The 20774-nt window shown below is 41.8% G+C and overlaps 1 protein-coding gene across 1 annotated transcript in view; it reads right to left on the reverse strand.

The window, feature by feature from the left end:
* Positions 1 to 20116, reverse strand: part of LOC124253226 (cardioacceleratory peptide receptor-like) — a 54944-nt gene extending 34828 nt beyond the window's left edge. Inside the window, exons 1-3 of the mRNA XM_046686949.1 lie at positions 19745 to 20116; positions 1807 to 1991; positions 1315 to 1453 (exon numbers count right to left, since the gene is read on the reverse strand). Coding sequence (XP_046542905.1) covers positions 1315 to 1453; positions 1807 to 1944 — 277 coding nt within the window. The 5' untranslated portion in view covers positions 1945 to 1991; positions 19745 to 20116. The remainder of the gene's footprint in view (positions 1 to 1314; positions 1454 to 1806; positions 1992 to 19744) is intronic.
* Between the last annotated feature and the right edge of the window lie 658 nt (positions 20117 to 20774).

Here is a 20774-nt window from a genome sequence, read left to right on the forward strand (position 1 = left end):
CCAGTGTCTACCACACTGGAGTAACACATTCCCAGTGTCATGTACCACACTGGAGTAACACATTCCCAGTGTCATGTACCCAGTAACACATGTCAGTGTCTACCACACTGGAGTAACACATTCCCAGTGTCATGTACCACACTGGAGTAACACATTCCCAGTGTCATGTACCACACTGGAGTAACACATTCCCAGTGTCTACCACACTGGAGTAACACATTCCCAGTGTCTACCACACTGGAGTAACACATTCCCAGTGTCATGTACCACACTGGAGTAACACATTCCCAGTGTCATGTACCACACTGGAGTAACACATTCCCAGTGTCATGTACCACACTGGAGTAACACATTCCCAGTGTCATGTACCACACTGGAGTAACACATTCCCAGTGTCTACCACACTGGAGTAACACATTCCCAGTGTCTACCACACTGGAGTAACACATTCCCAGTGTCATGTACCACACTGGAGTAACACATTCCCAGTGTCATGTACCACACTGGAGTAACACATTCCCAGTGTCATGTACCACACTGGAGTAACACATTCCCAGTGTCATGTACCACACTGGAGTAACACATTCCCAGTGTCATGTACCACACTGGAGTAACACATTCCCAGTGTCTACCACACTGGAGTAACACATTCCCAGTGTCATGTACCACACTGGAGTAACACATGCCCAGTGTCATGTACCACACTGGAGTAACACATTCCCAGTGTCATGTACCACACTGGAGTAACACATTCCCAGTGTCATGTACCACACTGGAGTAACACATTCCCAGTGTCATGTACCACACTGGAGTAACACATTCCCAGTGTCATGTACCACACTGGAGTAACACATTCCCAGTGTCTACCACACTGGAGTAACACATTCCCAGTGTCTACCACACTGGAGTAACACATTCCCAGTGTCATGTACCACACTGGAGTAACACATTCCCAGTGTCTACCACACTGGAGTAACACATTCCCAGTGTCTACCACACTGGAGTAACACATTCCCAGTGTCAAGTACCACACTGGAGTAACACATTCCCAGTGTCATGTACCACACTGGAGTAACACATTCCCAGTGTCATGTACCACAAGGGCGTAAAATAACGCCACACCCAGCAATATTCAAGCTATATGGCGGATTGTTATATATTATCGAGTCTGGAACAGACAATCAGGTAATCAACATCATGGGAAGTTAGTTATCAACATGCAGACATGCAACCATCCATACACATACAGACACACATACCATCATACTCTGGACCTGACATTCCTAGAGCGGTGACATATGCAATCATTATTACCTGCAAGGGCTAGATGCATGATAAAGAAGTTCATCCGGGATCTTCTCCGCTCACGTGACAGGGCAATGGCGGCAAGGACAGTTGAGTTGCCGACGATGATCAACAGGAGTAGGATCACCAGAAATGCTATCTGCTCATCCTGTGATTAAAAAACCAGACATGGAGTTTGATTTATGGTCAGTTTGGACAGATGTTTTATCACCGTAATCAACCACCTGATAGAAGAAACCCATGAGTACTGGAAACCCGTGGACATGGGATTCTCACCTCGACAGTTGGGTTTGCGATTTCAGAGACGACGACTGTCCAACCGAGTCCTGACGAAAAGAATATACACATTGTAACAGGTAACACGTGATTGTTTCGACTCTTTCGACATTCATGAAGCAAACGTATCTATGATGCACAAATACTGTTTTTCTGTTAAAATCGCCTATTTTAAAGATGTTGGTATTTCAATAGACTGTGTTCAAAATCTTAAAGGGTGCACACCTGAAAAAAATCTATCATCTGTTCTTGGTTATGAACTGTGACGTTTGTCCGATTGGAGGTTGGAAACATCGTTGTTGGTCCATTTCCGGTGACGTCATACATTGAAGTGCTTCGAGGCAATGGCGTCGACCAGTTCATCTCTGGTAACTGGGTCTCGTTGAAGCCCGATGCTAAAAGCAATCTCCCTGCAACAAAAGTTGAAAACTAAATATGTCTTCGAAACGAGGTGAGGATTCTTCGCCAAATGTCCAGGGGCAATAACCTGGTGACATTTCCTTCTGTAAATTACAAGCAGGATATTTAGAGACAAAATCAACACAAAGTGGTTAATAATATTTGCAAAACGACAAAAATCACCTTGAAATGGTGTAAGTTATTCCCAAACTGTAGTTACGTTTTAAAATTCATAACACATACTTACGCAGAAAATATGAAAAAGAAAGTCCATATCATTATAAGTGGTTCAGTACAATACTTTCTTATTGCCATTGTTTGTTCCAGCCCAACACATAGCTACAGACATGATCAGGTAGTAGTACTCTTTGTGGTTTATAGTCAGCACCGGAATCGATAACACATAATGGTGCTAACATCTGAGGTTCTCTCACTGCAACAGTGAACACAGTCTCATTATATATAGTGTGAGAACAAGGCACCTGGCTCTCGAAGGATTTTTAACGTTTCTCCTAATCAATGTCTTTCTAAAGCTGATGAAAGTTTAATTTTCACTGAACATTTATGTGTGGATTATTTAGAAAATAATGACTTCCCTAATGTAGTTACCAACATTGTCTTGTTAGACTTCAATCGTGTAATGGCACAATGGATACCATTATTGAAACGGTTCTACAGCAATATTGTCGTCTGAGGGCTGGTTTATTCATTCTAAATTTGGAAAAAGGGTTGTCAAAAATCGCAAAGAGATGTCTAAATATTATTTTGAATCATTAAAACGTTCTACAAGAGCAGTGTGATTTTGTTTTTCAAACTGGATTTGTGTTTGCCTTGTTTCTGTAGTCAAGAATAAACAATGGCAATTGATTTTGCAAACTGCGTTATGGAACCACTGACATCCCTCCACAAAATGTTGAAACATTTTGTCATTTATTTAAATAAAGTTATCCCCTGATCTCTTACGGTGTTCATTAAAAACAAATACATTCTAAACGAGGGATAAACATTCATGCCTCATTCCGCTAATACTGAAGTCCAATGCCGAGGTAACGTGTAGTCTGACACATTGACAGCCATGACGACGCAACGTGTAGTTACACATTGACAGCCAAGACGTTGAACGTGTAGTTTGACACATTGAAAGCCATGACGACGTAATGTGTAGTCTGACACATTGACAACAATGACGAGGTAACATGTAGTCTGACGCATTGACAGCAATGACAACGTAACATGTAGTTTGACACATTGACAGCCATGACGAGGTGACGTGTAGTCTGACACATTGACAGCAATGACGAGGTAACGTGTAATGTGACGCATTGACAGCAATGACGAGGTAAAGTGTAGTCTGACGCACTGACAGCCATGACAACGTAACGTGTAGTTTGACGTATTGACAGAAATGACGAGGTAACGTGTAGTCTGACACGTTGACAGCCAAGACGACGTAACGTGTAGTTTGACACATTGATAGCCATGACGAGGTAACGTGTAGTTTGACACATTGACAGCAATGACGAGGTAACAAGTAGTTTGACACATTCACAGCCATGACGAGGTAACATGTAGTTTGACACATTGACAACAATGACGAGGTAACGTGTAGTCTGACGCATTGACAGCAATGACGAGGTAACGTGTAGTTTGACACATTGACAGCCATGATGAGGTAACATGTAGTTTGACACATTGACAGCCATGACGAGGTAACATGTAGTTTGACACATTGACAGCCATGACGACGCAACGTGTAGTCTGACGCATTGACAGCCATGACGACGCAACGTGTACTTACACATTGACAGCAATGCCGAGGTAACGTGTAGTTTGACGCATTGACAGCAATGACGAGGTAAAGTGTAGTTTGACGCATTGACAGCAGTGACGACGTAACGTGTAGTTTGACGCATTGACAGCAGTGACGACGTAACGTGTAGTTTGACGCATTGACAGCAATGACGAGGTAACGTGTAGTCTGACGCATTGACAGCAATGACGAGGTAAAGTGTAGTTTGACACATTGACAGCCATGACGACGCAACGTGTGGTCTGACGCATTGACAGCCATGACGACGCAACGTGTACTTACACATTGACAGCAATGCCGAGGTAACATGTAGTCTGACGCATTGACAGCAATGACGAGGTAACGTGTAGTTTGACACATTGATAGCCATGACGAGGTAACGTATAGTCTGACGCATTGACAGCCATGACGAGGTAACGTGCAGTCTGACGCATTGACAGCAATGACGAGGTAATGTGTAGTTTGACGCATTGACAGCCAGTGCTCGCCATGGCTTAGCCTGCTTGTGTAGTCCCAACACCTGTGGCTGCTCCATACTAGCCTGCAATGCTTTCTCCTGTAAAATGGCTCTCAAGTCCTTATGTAATAGCAAAATGCTGTCTCGTTAACCCCAGTGGCTGCTCCATAGCAAAATGCCACATATAAATCTATGTGCTGCTCCTGTAAAGTGTGTCTCAAATCTATGCAGTAGCTGCTCCTGGCTCTTATGCAATGTAATCCTAATGAATCTATGTGAAATGCCAATGTTATTTGCTTAGAAGTAACAATCATAACAGAGTAATATATGAATTTAATATAGACCTTAATGAAAATAAAATGCTGTCTTAAGTCAACAATGGCTATATATAGCAAAATGCAATGTAAAATCCTGATACATTAATGCTCAATAGCAAAACGTGTAGATTTAGCCTTATTAAAATACATAATGCTTATGTAAGTAGAGACCTTGTGGCAATAGCAAAGGAAGTATGTGTGAATCCTGGCTCATGCCACTGTGAGAGTACATGTGATGTAGTTTGGCAATATTAACAATGTCTAGGAAATGCTTGTGTAGTCAGCTTATTAGTAACAATAGCAAAGTGGCAATGTAGTCCTAGTATTAAGAAACAATGCAAAGTACTTGATGTGAGTCTAACACATTGACAGCCATGGCGAGTAATGTGTATGTATTACATTGACAATAAGGCATGATTGAACAGTATAGTTTGAGCATTGTGAGAGCAACAATAGCAAGGCCTTGATGTGGTGCACCACATTGCAGCTCATGGCGAGGTAATGTGTGAGTCCTGGCGCGTGACAGCAATAGCGAGCGTAAAGGGTGAAGTCCAGCACATTGACAGCCATAGCGAAATAGCTTGTAGTGGTTGGCCGCGTGACAGCAATGGCGAGTGTGATGTGGATTTGGCAATATTGACAGCCATGACAATATAGCAGTATGGTTTAGCTGATATTGACAGCAATGACAAAGATGCGTGATGAATCTGGCGCGTGACAATGACGAGGTAACATGTAGTCTGACGGTATTAATACATGACAGCGTAGCGTGTAGTTTAGCGTATTGACAACAATGACGAATTGGCAGTGTAGTTTGACATATTGATAGCCATGACAATGATGCCGCGGTGTAGTTTGTATGTGGCAATGGCAGTGCGGTGTAGTTTGACATTGGCAATATGGCGGTATAGCGTGTACTTACGTGGCAGCAATGGCGAGTAGCGATCGCCAGGTTTGGTACATTGATAGCCATGGCGAGGGTATTAATGCGCGAAGTCTGACGCATTGACAGCAATGGCGAGGTAACATGTAGTCAGCGCGTGGCAGCCATGACGAGGGTAGCGTGTAGTCCTGGCCGCGGTGACATAATGGCGAGGGCGATACGGTCTGGCGGTGAAGCAAACAATGGCGAGGTAATGTGGCGGTTTGGCGCATTGACAGCAATGGCGAGGTAATGTAGTCTGACGCGGTGGCCATGGCGAAGATGCCGATGTGATCTGGCCGCATTGACAATAGCGCTTAGCGAGGGTAGCGTGTAGTCTAACATTTAGAAAGCCATGGCGGCCAGTAATGTAGTCACGGTACAATACATGGCGGTATAGCGAGTGGTTTGGCGCGGTGACAACCATGATGGGGTATGGTGTGAGTCTGACACATTGAAGCGAAGCCATGGCGAAGTGCTGATGAGTCTAACACATTTGAAGCCATGGCGGCGTAATGTGGCGAGGTCTATTGAAGTGCATTTTATCCTTGAAAGCGGCGATGTGAATTGGCGCATTGACAACCATGAAGGCGGTAGCGATGTACTTACTCGTGACGGCAATGCGAATGCGTGGTTGGCGCGTGACAGCAATGGCGAGATTAAAGAGATGTAGTTTGGCGCGTGACGGTAATGACGGTAAATTGTAGTTTGGCGCGTTGACAACGGTGGCGGCGTAACGTGTAGTTTGGCAACATTGACAGCAATGGCGAAGGTAGCGTGGATCTGGCGGTGACAGCAATGGCGAGGTAAAAGTGTGGTTTGACACATTGAGCAATATGACGGCATAGCGTGTGGTCTGGCGCATTGACAATATGGCTGACATAGCGTTATTACTTACATTGGCAACAATACCGGGGCGGCGTAAGTCCGACGCATTGGCAGCAATGTGAGGTAGATGTGGTTGACCGCATTATTAACCATGGCGAATTAGCGATATAGTCTGGCGTGAAACCATAGCGAAATGCCAGTCCTGAGAATCTAGCAATATGCTCATAGCTCTTATGCAATGTAATCTAGCAATAATAATACAAAATGCTGTGTAAAATCTAACATTAACAACTCCGCAACAAAATATGTAATCCTTGCATGCTACTGCTCCATAACAATGTAGTCTAGCGTAATAACAATACGAAATGCCAGTAATCTAGCTTATTAACCTGCCCGCAAAATGCAATGTAATCTAGCCGCAATGTAGCCGCCATACGAAATGCCAATGTATTCAACCCTATTAACTATATAGCAAGTAATAGATTTAACCACAATAACAACCATAGCAGCATGCGTATTATTTAACTACTTGTGTATATGGTAAAGTAACGTGTAATCCCCAACACATTATATACTTAACAACATACTTAATATTATTTAATACATTAACAATCATAGCAAAGTATATATATATGAATTTAACCATTAACAACGAAATACTTATCTCGTTAACACATTAACCTAAACAGCAATAATATGTAGTAAGACGCATTAACCTTAACGAGTAATGTAAATCTAGCGCGTACTGCTGTAACAACATGCTTATTAATAGTCTGGCAATAATACAACAATACAGTACTTGTCGCAAGTCTAAGCCCACAGTAACCGCAATGAAATGCGTATTGTTTAACGTAGCAACCATATTAAAATGCAATGAATCCATGCAGCCAACGCCATAACAACATGCTTGCAATATTGTTAGCGCAGTAACAGTCGCAGCAAAGTAATAATAGATTTAACACAGTAGCTTAGCCATAACAAAATGGCACATATAGTTGGCCTTATTAACCTTAAACGTATGTAGTAAGGCAGTAACTTAACGAAAATAATGTAGTCTGTACTTATGCTGCTTAACAAGCATGCTTGATATAGTCTAGCGTATTAGAAAACAATACCGAAATGCGTGTAGTCTAACCGGTAACCTTAATAGCGAAATGCGATATTTATTTAGCGCAGTAACAGCCACTTAATGGAAATGCGCGATGTAGTCTAGCGCATTGGCAAACCGCGGCAATACTTGCAGTATTTATTTATGCAGTAATAGTCACTTAGCAAAGGTAATATGAATTTAACACATTAACTTATGCAGCAAAGGTACTTGTATAGACAACACAGTAATACATAGCGAGTACTTGATGAATTTAACCACGGTAACTTAGCCATAGCGAATTCACGATATGGATTTAACCACATTAATAATATAGCGAAAGTACTTGATAGATTTAATACATTATTAGCAGCAGCGCAGCGATAATAGTCGCGCAGTAATAATATGGCAATATACTTGATAATACCCACGGTAACCTTAACGAAATGCTTTTAATAATTACAGCGCGGTAATAGCAATAGCGAGTAACGTGGTTTGGCTTACGGTAATAGCGAATGCCCGTATAGTCCTGACGCATTGGCAGCCATGGCAGGTGTACGTGTAGTCTGTAGCGCATTGAACCAGCCATGACAAGCGTAACGTGTAGTCAGACGAATCTACAGCAATAGCGAGGTAATGTACGATGTTGTTTGGCGCATTGACAGTCATGGCGAGGTAATGTATGATTTGGCGCATTGACAACCATGATAAAGTAGCGGTGTAGTCACTGACGGTGAACAGCCATGGCGAGGTAACGTGTAGTCTGACGCATTGACAGCCATGACGAGGGAACGTGTAGTTTGACGCATTGAAAGCCATGATGACGTAATGTGTAGTAGGACGCATTGACAGCAATGACGAGGTAATGTGTAGTCTGACGCATTAACAGCCATGACAACGTAACGTGTAGTCTGACGTATTGAAAGCAATGCCGAGGTAACGTGTAGTCTGACACATTGACAGCAATGACGAGGTGCGCGTGTAGTCTGGCGATATTGAAAGCAATGCGAGTGCGTGTAGTCCTAACACATTGACAGCCATGGCGGCGTAATGTGTAGTTACACATTGACAATAAGGCGTTGAGCGTGTGGTTTGGCGCGTGACGCAATAGCGACGTAGCGATGTAGTCTGCCGGTGACAGCCATGGCGAGGTAATGTGTAGTCTGGCGCATTGACAGCAATGGCGAGGTAAAGTGTAGTCTGACACATTGACAGCCATGACAACGTAACGTGTAGTTTGACGGTATTGACAGCAATAGCGAGGGTAGCGATGTAGTTTGGCATTATTGACAACCATGACAATGTAGCGTGTAGTTTGGCGGTATTGACGAAAGCAATGGCGAGGTAGCGTGTAGTCTGGCGGCATTGACAGCAATGGCGAGGTAACATGTAGTCTGACACGTGACAGCCATGACAGCGTAGCGTGTAGTTTGGCGATATTGACAGCAATGACGAGGTAACGTGTAGTTTGACATATTGACAGCCATGACAAATAGCGATGTAGTTTGGCGATATTGACAGCAATGGCGAAGTGGCGATGTAGTTTGACACATTGACAGCCATGCCACGACGTAACGATGTACTTACCACGTGACAGCAATGGCGAAGTGCTGATGTAGTTTGACGCATTGATAGCCATGGCGAGGTATTAATGTGTAGTCTGGCGCATTGACAGCAATGGCGAGGTAACATGTAGTCTGGCGCATTGACCAGCCGAGCCAATGAGGGAGCCGATGTAGTCCTGGCGCGGTATTGGACAGCAATGACGAGGGAACGTGCAGTCTGGACGCATTGACAGCAATGGCGAGGTAATAATGTAGTTTGGCGCATTGACAGCAATGGCGAGGTAATGTGTAGTCTGACGCATTGACAGCCATAGCGAAAGTAACGTGTAGTCTGAGCGCGGTGACAGCCATGCCGCAGGTAGCGATGTAGTCTAAACATTAGACAGCCATGACGCGGCGTAATTGTAGTCTGATCGCATTTACAGCCATGGCGGCATAGCGTGTAGCGTTGGGCATTGACATACCATGATGGGGTAACGTGTAGACTGACATTGACAGCCATGACGAGGGTAGCGTGTAGTCTAACATTATTGAAAGCCATGACGCGGCGTAATGTGTAGTCTGATGCATTTACAGCCATAATGACTTAGCGATGTAGTCACTGACGCATTGACAGCCATGAAGGCGTAGCGTGTACTTACTCATTGACAGCAATGCCCGCAGAGTAATGATTAGTTTTGCCTTATTGACAGCAATGACGAGGTAGAGTGTAGTTGGCGCATTGACAACTGGTGGCGGCGTAGCGTGTGGTTTAACGCGATGACAGCAGTGACGGCCCGTAGCATTAATAGTTTGACGCATTGACAGCAATGGCGACAATGTAACGCGTGTAGTCTGGCGCATTGACAGCAGCAATGGCGCAGGTAAAGTGTAGTTTGGCGGTGGCTAATACATGGCGAGCCATGGTCTGGCGCGTGGCATGTAGTTCGGACGGCCTCGCGATAACCGGTGAACATGGTAAAGGTGGCAATATGGATCCTGACGCATTCCATCTGTCTGTACTTTCCTGTCCCACCTATGCTACTCCTCATGCTGCTTTCCTGCTCTATGTATGCTTTCCTCTTCCTGTCATGCTTTCTATGTCCACCTTCTGTCTCATTCTTTCTTTCTTTCTCTCATTCTACCATATTTCCTCCTTTCCTCTCTTTCCTCTGTCTCCTTTCCTCCATCTGTCCTTTCCCATACTACTCTTTCTGTCTTTATGCTACTCTCCTTCTGTCTCTTCTTTATACTCCCTTTCATACTATGCTTTCTCCATACTCTCTTTCTTTCCTCCACTTTCCTCTATATTACTACTCTCTGTCATCCTTCCTCTGTCTTATTTTCCTCCTCTCATTCTATACTTTCTCCCTCTGTCTCATTCTTTATATTTCCTTTTCTGTCTCATTATGCTCCTTTCTTCCTCTCTCTATGCTCCTCTGTCACCACCTTTTCTTTCCTCTGTCTGTCTGTCTCCTTCTGTCTTCTATATTTCTTTCTCTTTCCTCCTTCTTCTTTATGCTACTCCTGTCTCTGTCTGTCTTTCCTCCTTTCTTTCTGTCTATGCTGTCTCTCTCATTCTTTCCTGTCTTTCCTCCTGCTTTCACTGTCTCATTCTTTCTGTCTCCTCCTGTCTGTCTCGTTGTGTTCCTCCTGTCTGTCTCGTTCTGTGTCCTCCTGTCTGTCGTCTGTGCTTTCCTCCTGCTGTCTGTGCTCTCTGCTGTCTCAAGATCTGTGTTTCCTGTCTGTCTCAGGTTAATGGCTCTCCATAACAAAATGCTGTCTCGTCCATGCTGTGCTGCTCCATGTGGAGTGTATATATTGACAGCAATGACGAGGTAAAGTGTAGTTTGACGTATTGACAGCAATGACGAGGTAACGTGTAGTCTGACATATTGACAGCCATGACAATGTAACGTGTAGTTTGACGTATTGACAGCAATGACGAGGTAACGTGTAGTTTGACACATTGACAGCCATGACGAGGTAACGTGTAGTTTGACGTATTGACAGCAATGACGAGGTAGCGTGTAGTTTGACACATTGATAGCCATGACGATTGTAGCCATGACAAATGTAGTCTGACGCATTGACAGCAATGACGAGGTAACATGTAGTCTGACGCATTGACAGCCATGACGAGGTAACGTGTAGTCTGACGCATTGACAGCAATGACGAGGTAACGTGCAGTCTGACGCATTGACAGCAATGACGAGGTAATGTGTAGTTTGACGCATTGACAGCAATGACGAGGTAATGTGTAGTCTGACGCATTGACAGCCATGACGAGGTAACGTGTAGTCTGACACATTGACAGCCATGACGAGGTAACGTGTAGTCTAACACATTGACAGCCATGACGACGTAATGTGTAGTCTGATGCATTTACAGCCATGACGACGCAACGTGTAGTTTGACGCATTGACAGCCATGATGGGGTAACGTGTAGTCTGACACATTGACAGCCATGACGAGGTAACGTGTAGTCTAACACATTGAAAGCCATGACGACGTAATGTGTAGTCTGATGCATTTACAGCCATGACGACGCAACGTGTAGTCTGACGCATTGACAGCCATGAAGACGTAACGTGTACTTACTCATTGACAGCCATGACGACGTAGCGTTTAGTCTGACACATTGACAGCCATGACGAGGTAACGTGTAGTTTGACACATTGACAGCCATGATGAGGTAACGTGTAGTCTGACACATTGAAAGCCATGACGACGTAACGTGTAGTCTGACACATTGACAGCAATGACGAGGTAACGTGTAGTCTGACACATTGACAGCCATGACGAGGTAACGTTTAGTCTGAAGCATTGACAGCAATGACGACGCAACGTGTACTTACACATTGACAGCAAAGACAACGTAACGTGTAGTTTGACACATTGACAGCCATGACGAGGTAACGAGTAGTCTGACACACTGACAGCCATGACGAGGTAACGTGTAGTCTGACACATTGACAGCAATGACGACGTAACGTGTAGTCTGACATATTGACATATTTATCTGTGTGTCAAGATGACAGTATAGTTGTTCATCTGTGTTTCAACATGACAAGGTAGTTGTTCATCTGTGTGTCAATGTGTCAGGATAGTTGTTGATGTGTTTGTCAATAAGACAAGGTAGTTGTTCATCTGTGTCAATAAGACAAGGTAGTTGTTCATCTGTTTGTCAATATGACAAAGTAGTTGTTCATCTATGTGTCAAGATGACAAGGTAGTTGTTCATCTTGGTCAGTATGACCAGGGTAGTTGTTCATCTGTTGGTCAATATGACAATATAGTTGTTCATCTGTGTGTCAATATGACAGGATAGCTGTTCATCTGTTTGTCAATATGACAGGATAGTTGTTCATCTGTGTGTCAAGATGACAATATAGTTGTTCATCTGTGTGTCAATATGACAGGATAGTTGTTCATCTTTTTGTCAATATGACAGGATAGTTGTTCATCTGTGTGTCAATATGACAAGGTAGTTGTTCATCTGTGTGTCAATATGACAAGTTAGTTGTTCATCCGTTTGTCAATATGACAAGATAGTTGTTCATCTGTTTGTCAATATGACAAGATAGTTGTTCATCTGTGTGTCAATATGACAGGATAGTTGTCATCTGTTTTGTCAATATGACAGGATAGTTGTTTATCTGTTGGTCAATATGACAGGATAGTTGTTCATCTGTGTGTCATTATGACAGGATAGTTGTTCATCTGTGTCAGTATGACAGGATAGTTGTTCATCTGTGTGTCAAGATGACAATGTAGTTGTTCATTTGTATGTCAATATGACAGGATAGTTGTTCATCTGTGTGTCAATATGACAGGATAGTTGTTCATCTATTTGTCAATATGACAGGATAGTTGTTCATCTGTGTGGTAATATGACAAGGTAGTTGTTCATCTGTGTGTCAATATGACAAGGTTGTTGTTCATCTGTGTGGCAATACGACAGGAAAGTTGTTCATATGTGTGTCAATATGACAAGGTAGTTGTTCATCTGTATGTCAATATGACAGGATAGTTGTTCATCTGTATATCAATATGACAAGGTAGTTGTTCATCTGTATGTCAATATGACAGGATAGTTTTTCATCTGTGTCAGTATGACAGGATAGTTTTTCATCTGTTTCAAGATGACAAGGTAGTTGTTCATCATGGTATCACCATGACGGGAATATTTCTGATGACATGTTTACGTTGTATTTTAATATGAAAATATCTTGTGGATTACCGCGGAAATTGGGTCAATCTTAAGTGCAGCATTTGGTGTGATACGTTTTTGTGTTAGCTCTGTAACAGACTTTCCCACAGTAACCTATTCTAGTGAAGGTGTTTAATGGGCAAGCTATGCTCAGCAGGACCCCCATAGATCCCGATATGCGGTCATCTCAAATTGTCCAAGAAGGACGTGCCAAAGAATAAACCAAACAGTCGCTGTGATAAACATCTGAAGGCGCTATCCTAGAACTAACGATGTTACCTGTCGGAGATAGCAGCGATTGCAGGGAATGTCGAACGCGTAATTGCCAATCATTCTGTCAACTGATCGCATATTGCCAACATATGTGTGAGTGAAGCGATGTAGACGTGTCGACACATTCTTACAGGAGCAGCAGAATGCCACTTTCATCTTGTTGGCAAGTGAACAACGCAATTACCGTGTTTTTTCACTAGCTCGTGGATTTCTAACACCTTACATGCGGTCAATATTGGACATGGAACGGAAGCTGTTGTTGGGGGGTCTGCTGCTCGTTCTTTGAACTAACATGTAATAAATGTCACCGTAGGATGTGGAAATCCTTCCGGAACAGAGAGATCACTTGTTGAGGTAAACTAGGGCGACCTTCCCAGAGAAGTACACATTTGATGGAGACTAATCTGTTGAAATTGAAATGGAATTGAACTCTACACGGTAGGGTTCTAACGACCCATCGATACCTTGGTGTGCTGCCAGATAAGCAGTATACTGAGAAGGGTGGGGTGGAATTAAGCGGCGAGGTTGTATTGATGGTCATTATAAACTGACACTCTGTTTTTTGGTGTTGTTGTTATTGTTGTGTGTGTGTGTGTGTGTGTGTGTGTGTGTGTGTGTGTGTGTGTGTGTGTGTGTGTGTGTGTGTGTGTGTGTGTGTGTGTGTGTGTGTGTGTGTGTGTGTGTGTGTGTGTGTGTGTGTGTGTGTGTGTGTGTGTGTGTGTGTGTGTGTGTGTCCTCGCGCGTGAAAGGAGTGCGGGTTGTCAAAATTTAATTATGAGAGGATGAGCATGACAACATGTTCAGAGTATTTCCAATAATAACAGCGTTAATGATGAACATTATTGTAGGGCTTATTCATTTATTATTTGTTTCATGAAAATAGTATCTGACAATAGTAGCAAGTTGGTATTTGACGCTGACTACTGATGATGATGCCAAACCTATCACAAGGAACATCGGAAAACACAGCGACATTAATGACGAGAACCATTTCAAATACGTCTCAGTATATTCATTTATCAGGTACCTAATTGTAGGATGCTTGCCAATGCTTTGTTTGCATACTGCTGCCTCCTTGTATAGCCAGACAGTTCGTATTTCAGATCAATAATGTCAATGTTTTATTTATGGATAGAAATTACTCCAGCGTAAAACATAACCTAATCAGTCACAATATGCATCACCGAATAAGGAGATCGATATGCGATAATTTAGTTATTTAGAGAATCCGGCATAAATGATGAATACGTTTGCATGTGATAATGTAAAACCAATACCGTGGACTTGTTTCCTAGATCAGCTCATGACTGTACCGTGTGACAGGTCTTGACAGTTGATATACACTCGCTGTCGTTATGTAATAAACGTTGACTGTTGGCGCGGTGTGATTCCATTAGCCAGATCTCTCTTTCGTCGCACGTCCCACCAGTCAGATCATCAAGTGGGGATTGATAACTCACGTATTTAAATGGGACTATCCCAAACTGGATGCACCAGGGCCGTATACCTGCTTGGTACATTTGGTAATCGTGAAACAGATAATATCTCAAATTACCTCTTTTCGTTATTTCTGGATAAAACAGAAAAAATATATCTAAAACAATTTACATTGTGTTGTAGTGTTTAGAATCTCTGAGAAAATATACCACAAAAAACTAGAAAACATTTCGTATGTTGCTAATTTCATATCGTTTTTCAGGATATAGCCTACTATCTCGATTCTTACATAGCAACGACAGTTCTGTCTAAGAAATATCATAAGCTGGGTGTATCTGAATAAGAAATATTAAATGCTGGGTGTATCTGAATAAGAAATATCAAATGCTGGGTGAATCTGAATAAGAAATATCCTAAGATGGGTGTATCTGAATAAGAGTGAGTGAGTTTAGTTTTACGCTGCACTCAGCAATATTCCAGCTATATGGTGCCGGTCTGTTAATGATCGAGTCTGGACCAGACAATCCAGTGATCAACAGCATGTGCATCAGTCTGCGCAATTGGGAACCGATGACATGTGTCAACCAAGTCAGCAAGTCTGACCACCCGATCCCGTTGGTCGTCTCTAAAAACAAGCATGGGTTACTGAAGATCAATATTCTAACCCGGACCTTCACGGGTAATCTGAATAAGAAATATCATAAGCTGGGTCTATGCGAATAAGAACTATCAGAAGCTGGGTGTATGTGAATAAGAAAAATCAGAAGCTGGGTGTATGTGAATAAGAAATATCAAAAGCTGGGTGTATGTGAATAAGAAATATCAGAAGCTGGGTGTATGTGAATAAGAAATGTCATAAGGTGGGTGTATGTGAATAAGAAATATCAGAAGCTGGGTGTATGTGAATAAGAAATGTCATAAGGTGGGTGTATGTGAATAAGAAATATCAGAAGCTGGGTGTATGTGTGTATGAGACATATGAGGATGCTTCAAAATAGTTCCATGTCATGATACGTTTTGGTGGCAAATGTCCCGAATATATACTCCCAGATGCTTTGATGTCAGAGTGATAAATGTACATTCTTGACAAACGTTTACTGTTTCAAAAACAGGAACAATATCTATCTAGCTAATTTTAAGTGACATACTCAGTGTTCCACCTATTGTGACCACTATCTGTCTAGTTATCTTTAAGTAACATAGTCAGTGTTCCACCTATTGTGACCACTATCTGTCTAGCTATCTTTAAGTAACATAGTCAGTGTTCCACCTATTGTGACCACTATCTGTCTAGCTATCTCTAAGTAACATAATCAGTGTTCCACCTACTGTGACCACTATCTGTCTAGCTATCTTTAAGTAACATAGTCAGTGTTCCACCTATTGTGACCACTATCTGTCTAGCTATCTTTAAGTAACATAGTCAGTGTTTCACCTATTGTGACCAATATCTGTCTAGCTATCTTTAAGTAACATAGTCAGTGTTCCACCTATTGTGACCACTATCTGTCTAGCTATCTTTAAGTAACACAGTCGGTGTTCCACCTATTGTGACCACTATCTGTCTAGCTATCTTTAAGTAACATAGTCAGTGTTCCACCTATTGTGACCACTATCTGTCTAGCTATCTTTAAGTAACATAGTCAGTGTTCCACCTATGGTGACCACTATCTGTCTAGCTATCTTTAAGTAACATAGTCAGTGTTCCACCTATTGTGACCACTATCTGTCTAGCTATCTTTAAGTAACAAAGTCAGTGTTCCACCTATTGTGACCAATATCTATCTAGCCATCTTTAAGTAACGTAGTCAGTGTTCTACCTATTGTGACCAATATCTGTCTATAGTCCGTTTGGCTCAAAATCGGACCGATGAATTGCAATCTAACTCGAAAACTACTAAACATGTAGTACTCAATGAAACACTGATCATAATCAAAATATCAGACCGATGTTTTGGCAGAATTTATGTCCTAAAAATAAATAAAGTTGTTTAACCAACTATCATTAAAAGCTTGACACAGTTCACTATTTGTTATGGGGGAGGGGTGTAAAGAGAGGAACAGCCAGGTGTGAGAGGAACAGCCAGGTGTGCGAGAAAGGATGGAGACGGCACAGCACAGGTTAATGAATCAATGACTTTATCGGCACTTGTGCACGTGCTTCGCATACACCTGGCTGTTCCTCCCTTTGCAGTCCTCCCTCGTAACAAACTGTGAACAATGTCAAAATTTTAATATTAGTTTGTTAAACAACTGTATTATTTTCAGGTAATAAAGTCTTTAAAAAAGTCACAGAGTTGGTCTGATGTTATGATTATGATCAGTGTTTCATTGAGTATTCTATGTTTAGTTGCTTTCGAGTTTGATTGCAATTCATCGGTCCGATTTTGAGCCAAACGGACTATAGCTATCTTTAAGTAACATAGTCAGTTTTCCTCCTATTTCAACCACGAGACTGTGACCTGGTAAGACTGAATGCACAATGGTAAGTTATTGCTGTTTTACATGCTAAATACGTTTTTTTCGACAAAAGTAAGCTTTCATTGTACAAAGAAAATCCAGTTTAGAAGTAGAACAGAAGATCTTTTCAAAATGATTTTGTTTTTCAATTCTGAGGCATATTTGTTCAGAAAAGGAAACACGTGAAATGTTACAGTATTTTGACCATCTTATATAAAGCCCAAATCATATTAGTTATATAACACCTGTGCATTTATGTCCTGCATTTAATACCTACAATAGCGAAACTAGGTTCATTTCTTGGTTTGTCCAAACTTCAAACCATTAACCGAAACTTTGGTAACAGCGTTGTCAAGTTAAGATATCTTTGCAAAAAACACCATGAACATAATAGCCTCTCGAGAAGGATGACATACACAGATTTCAGATGAATACAGAATAATTGGCAAGAAAATGACATCGAATATATGAAAGAACACATCATACGGTAGATTATAGAAAGGTCTAGTTCTATTTGTTAAAGCATTTAAAACCTGTGCGGCTTGCTGGGAATGTGTGGGATGCCAACCTCCTAATGATGACAGGTGGTCTGGATATGCACAATTTGAGATCCAGACTTGCCTCAGCACGAAAATATCCCCCAGCACATTACTATCGATCATAATGATGTCATCTCGAAAAAGTAGTATAAATACATCTACTGAGCACAACTGTATACATCTCTAATTGTCCTTATTGAAAAAAAGAGAAAAATAAAAGAGGATTATGGACATCCTTGACACCACCCACAAGAAGCCTTGGAATACCAAATATGTTTCAATACTACAGTTCATGATGCTTCCGGTTGCATATCAGTATGCTGAAGGCTTCTAGATAACTGCATATCAGTATGCTGAATGATTCAAGATGGCTGTATATCAGTATGCTGAATGATTCAAGATGACTGTATATCAGTATGCTGAATGATTCAAGATGACTGTACATCAGTATGCTGAACGCTTCAAGATGACTGTATATCAGTATGCGTGCTGAAGGCTTCTAGATAACTGTATATCAGTATCCTGAACGCTTCAAGATGACTGTATATCAGTATGCTGAATGATTCAAGATGGCTGCATATCAGTATGCTGAATGGTTCAAGATGGATGCATATCAGTATGCTGAACGCTTCAAGATGACTGTATATCAGTATGCTGAATGATTCAAGATGACTGCACATCAGTATGCTGAACGCTTCAAGATGGCTGTATATCAGTATGCTGAACGCTTCAAGATGACTGTATATCAGTATGCTGAATGATTCAAGATGGCTGCATATCAGTATGCTGAATGATTCAAGATGACTGTATATCAGTATGCTGAATGATTCAAGATGGCTGCATATCAGTATGCTGAATGATTCAAGATGACTGTATATCAGTATGCTGAATGATTCAAGATGGCTGCATATCAGTATGCTGAACGCTTCAAGATGACTGTATATCAGTATGCTGAATGATTCAAGATTACTGCACATCAGTATGCTGAATGATTCAAGATGACTGTTTATCAGTATGCTGAAGGCTTCTAGATAACTGCATATCAGTATGCTGAATGATTCAAGATGACTGTATATCAGTATGCTGAATGATTCAAGATGACTGTATATCAGTATGCTGAATGATTGAAGATGACTGTATATCAGTATGCTGAATGATTCAAGATGACTGTATATCAGTATGCTGAATGATTGAAGATGACTGTATATCAGTATGCTGAATGATTCAAGATGACTGTATATCAGTATGCTGAATGATTGAAGATGACTGTATATCAGTATGCTGAATGAATTAAGATGACTGTATATCAGTATGCTGAATGATTCAAGATGACTGTATATCAGTATGCTGAATGATTCAAGATGACTGCACATCAGTTACTTCATCTGAATGATTAAAGTTTGTAAACCTGTGCAGATTATAAACCTTCCCAGGTTAATCATCCTTTATTCGGTTACATTCTCAGTTAATACAGTGTCTATACTGATAAGGGCAAATGAACTTTCCTTCTACTGACAAGATAACGTAAGATGACAGTTCACCTTCGACGGAATGAAATATGCCACTTAGCTCTACATGGTTAATAAGATCCCCTGTTTTGAACATGTACGTCAGTAGATACTGAGGTAAATCATGAGAATCTAAATGTTTAGTGCCCGTTGATATCTTGTGGGAATTATTTTACTCCAACTGATATGACTGACTGTATTTCAAATGTGTAGGCCCAACAGATGGACAGTATCCAAGCAGATGATAATGATCAGTTCCTTGTAAATTAGTCACTCGCGAGTATCCTTTCCCCACTTCTGTTACACTGAGTCTGTTACAGCCAGTTACTCACTACAGACAGAAGCGTTCGTGAACAGTATTCACTCACCTGACAAGCTCCTTATTCCACAGATACCACAGAGAACTCCTGTGTTTGGTGCCTATGCTAAACAGCGGTGTGATCGACTGTATAGTAGAAAACTTTCCACAAATGTAAATATTTGATTCTTTCATTAATTTAAAGCGATATCCAGCAGAGGCCCTCGGTTACGGAAGTAACGTGACTGAGAGCTTAAATTCCGATTTCGCGTGCCCACTAAATCCACCGAAATAGTAGCTGATGCATCCAAGGGTAAAGGCGTAATCCTATTAAATCCTTTTTCAAATGGGTACTGAGACGTTATGCTGCTCTTCTTCACAGGACAAAATGCATTGCAAACAGAATGAATTACTTTGCGTAAAATCCCGCCCTTCTCCAATATCTCTGTCCGACCCTAATTGCTATAAATTTACAATGAGAGGCTTCGACGACTGGGAATTCGACGTTAATACGTGATTATGGTGTAACGGAAACACAGGTCGCTGATTGGTCATAACGTGTTGATGTGCTTCAATCAATGAACCGATGGAAGGACACCGCTGAAACCACCAGTCAGTCCCGTGAAGCACTAACATTGATCAACTTGGCTCATCTATATTAGCAAAGACTTGTTAGATTATTCGGTAGGGTGTTCATGGAACCATACGCGTGTTCACCAATTTAACTGTTCACTTGTATCTACTTGATGACCCAATGGCGAGAAGCAGCCACCTAAACACGACGTGAGGACAACGGTTAGTTTACAATTACTGTTTACTTGACTTTCTTGTCATTAGAACTACATCTGTTGACCAACAGGTTCAATTATGTACTCAAACCATGGGTATTCATATAGAACGGACACATACTAAACTTCATGAGAAGGGCAGTGTGCCGTAGAAGACCCGAGTTCAAATCCCCTCATGGGTACATGTGTCAAACTCTGCATTGGGTTTCACCGTCCAGCTATTGCTGGACTAGTACTAAACGCGGTACAAACCCCGCCTTATCTACTCGATAATGGCAAGGAGTAAACCAGTGAAATAGTGTCTCATGTGTA

Source organism: Haliotis rubra, unplaced genomic scaffold (genome assembly GCF_003918875.1).
Source record: "Haliotis rubra isolate DU_JTF1 unplaced genomic scaffold, ASM391887v1 Scf536, whole genome shotgun sequence".
NCBI classification, from domain to species: Eukaryota; Metazoa; Mollusca; class Gastropoda; order Lepetellida; family Haliotidae; genus Haliotis; species Haliotis rubra.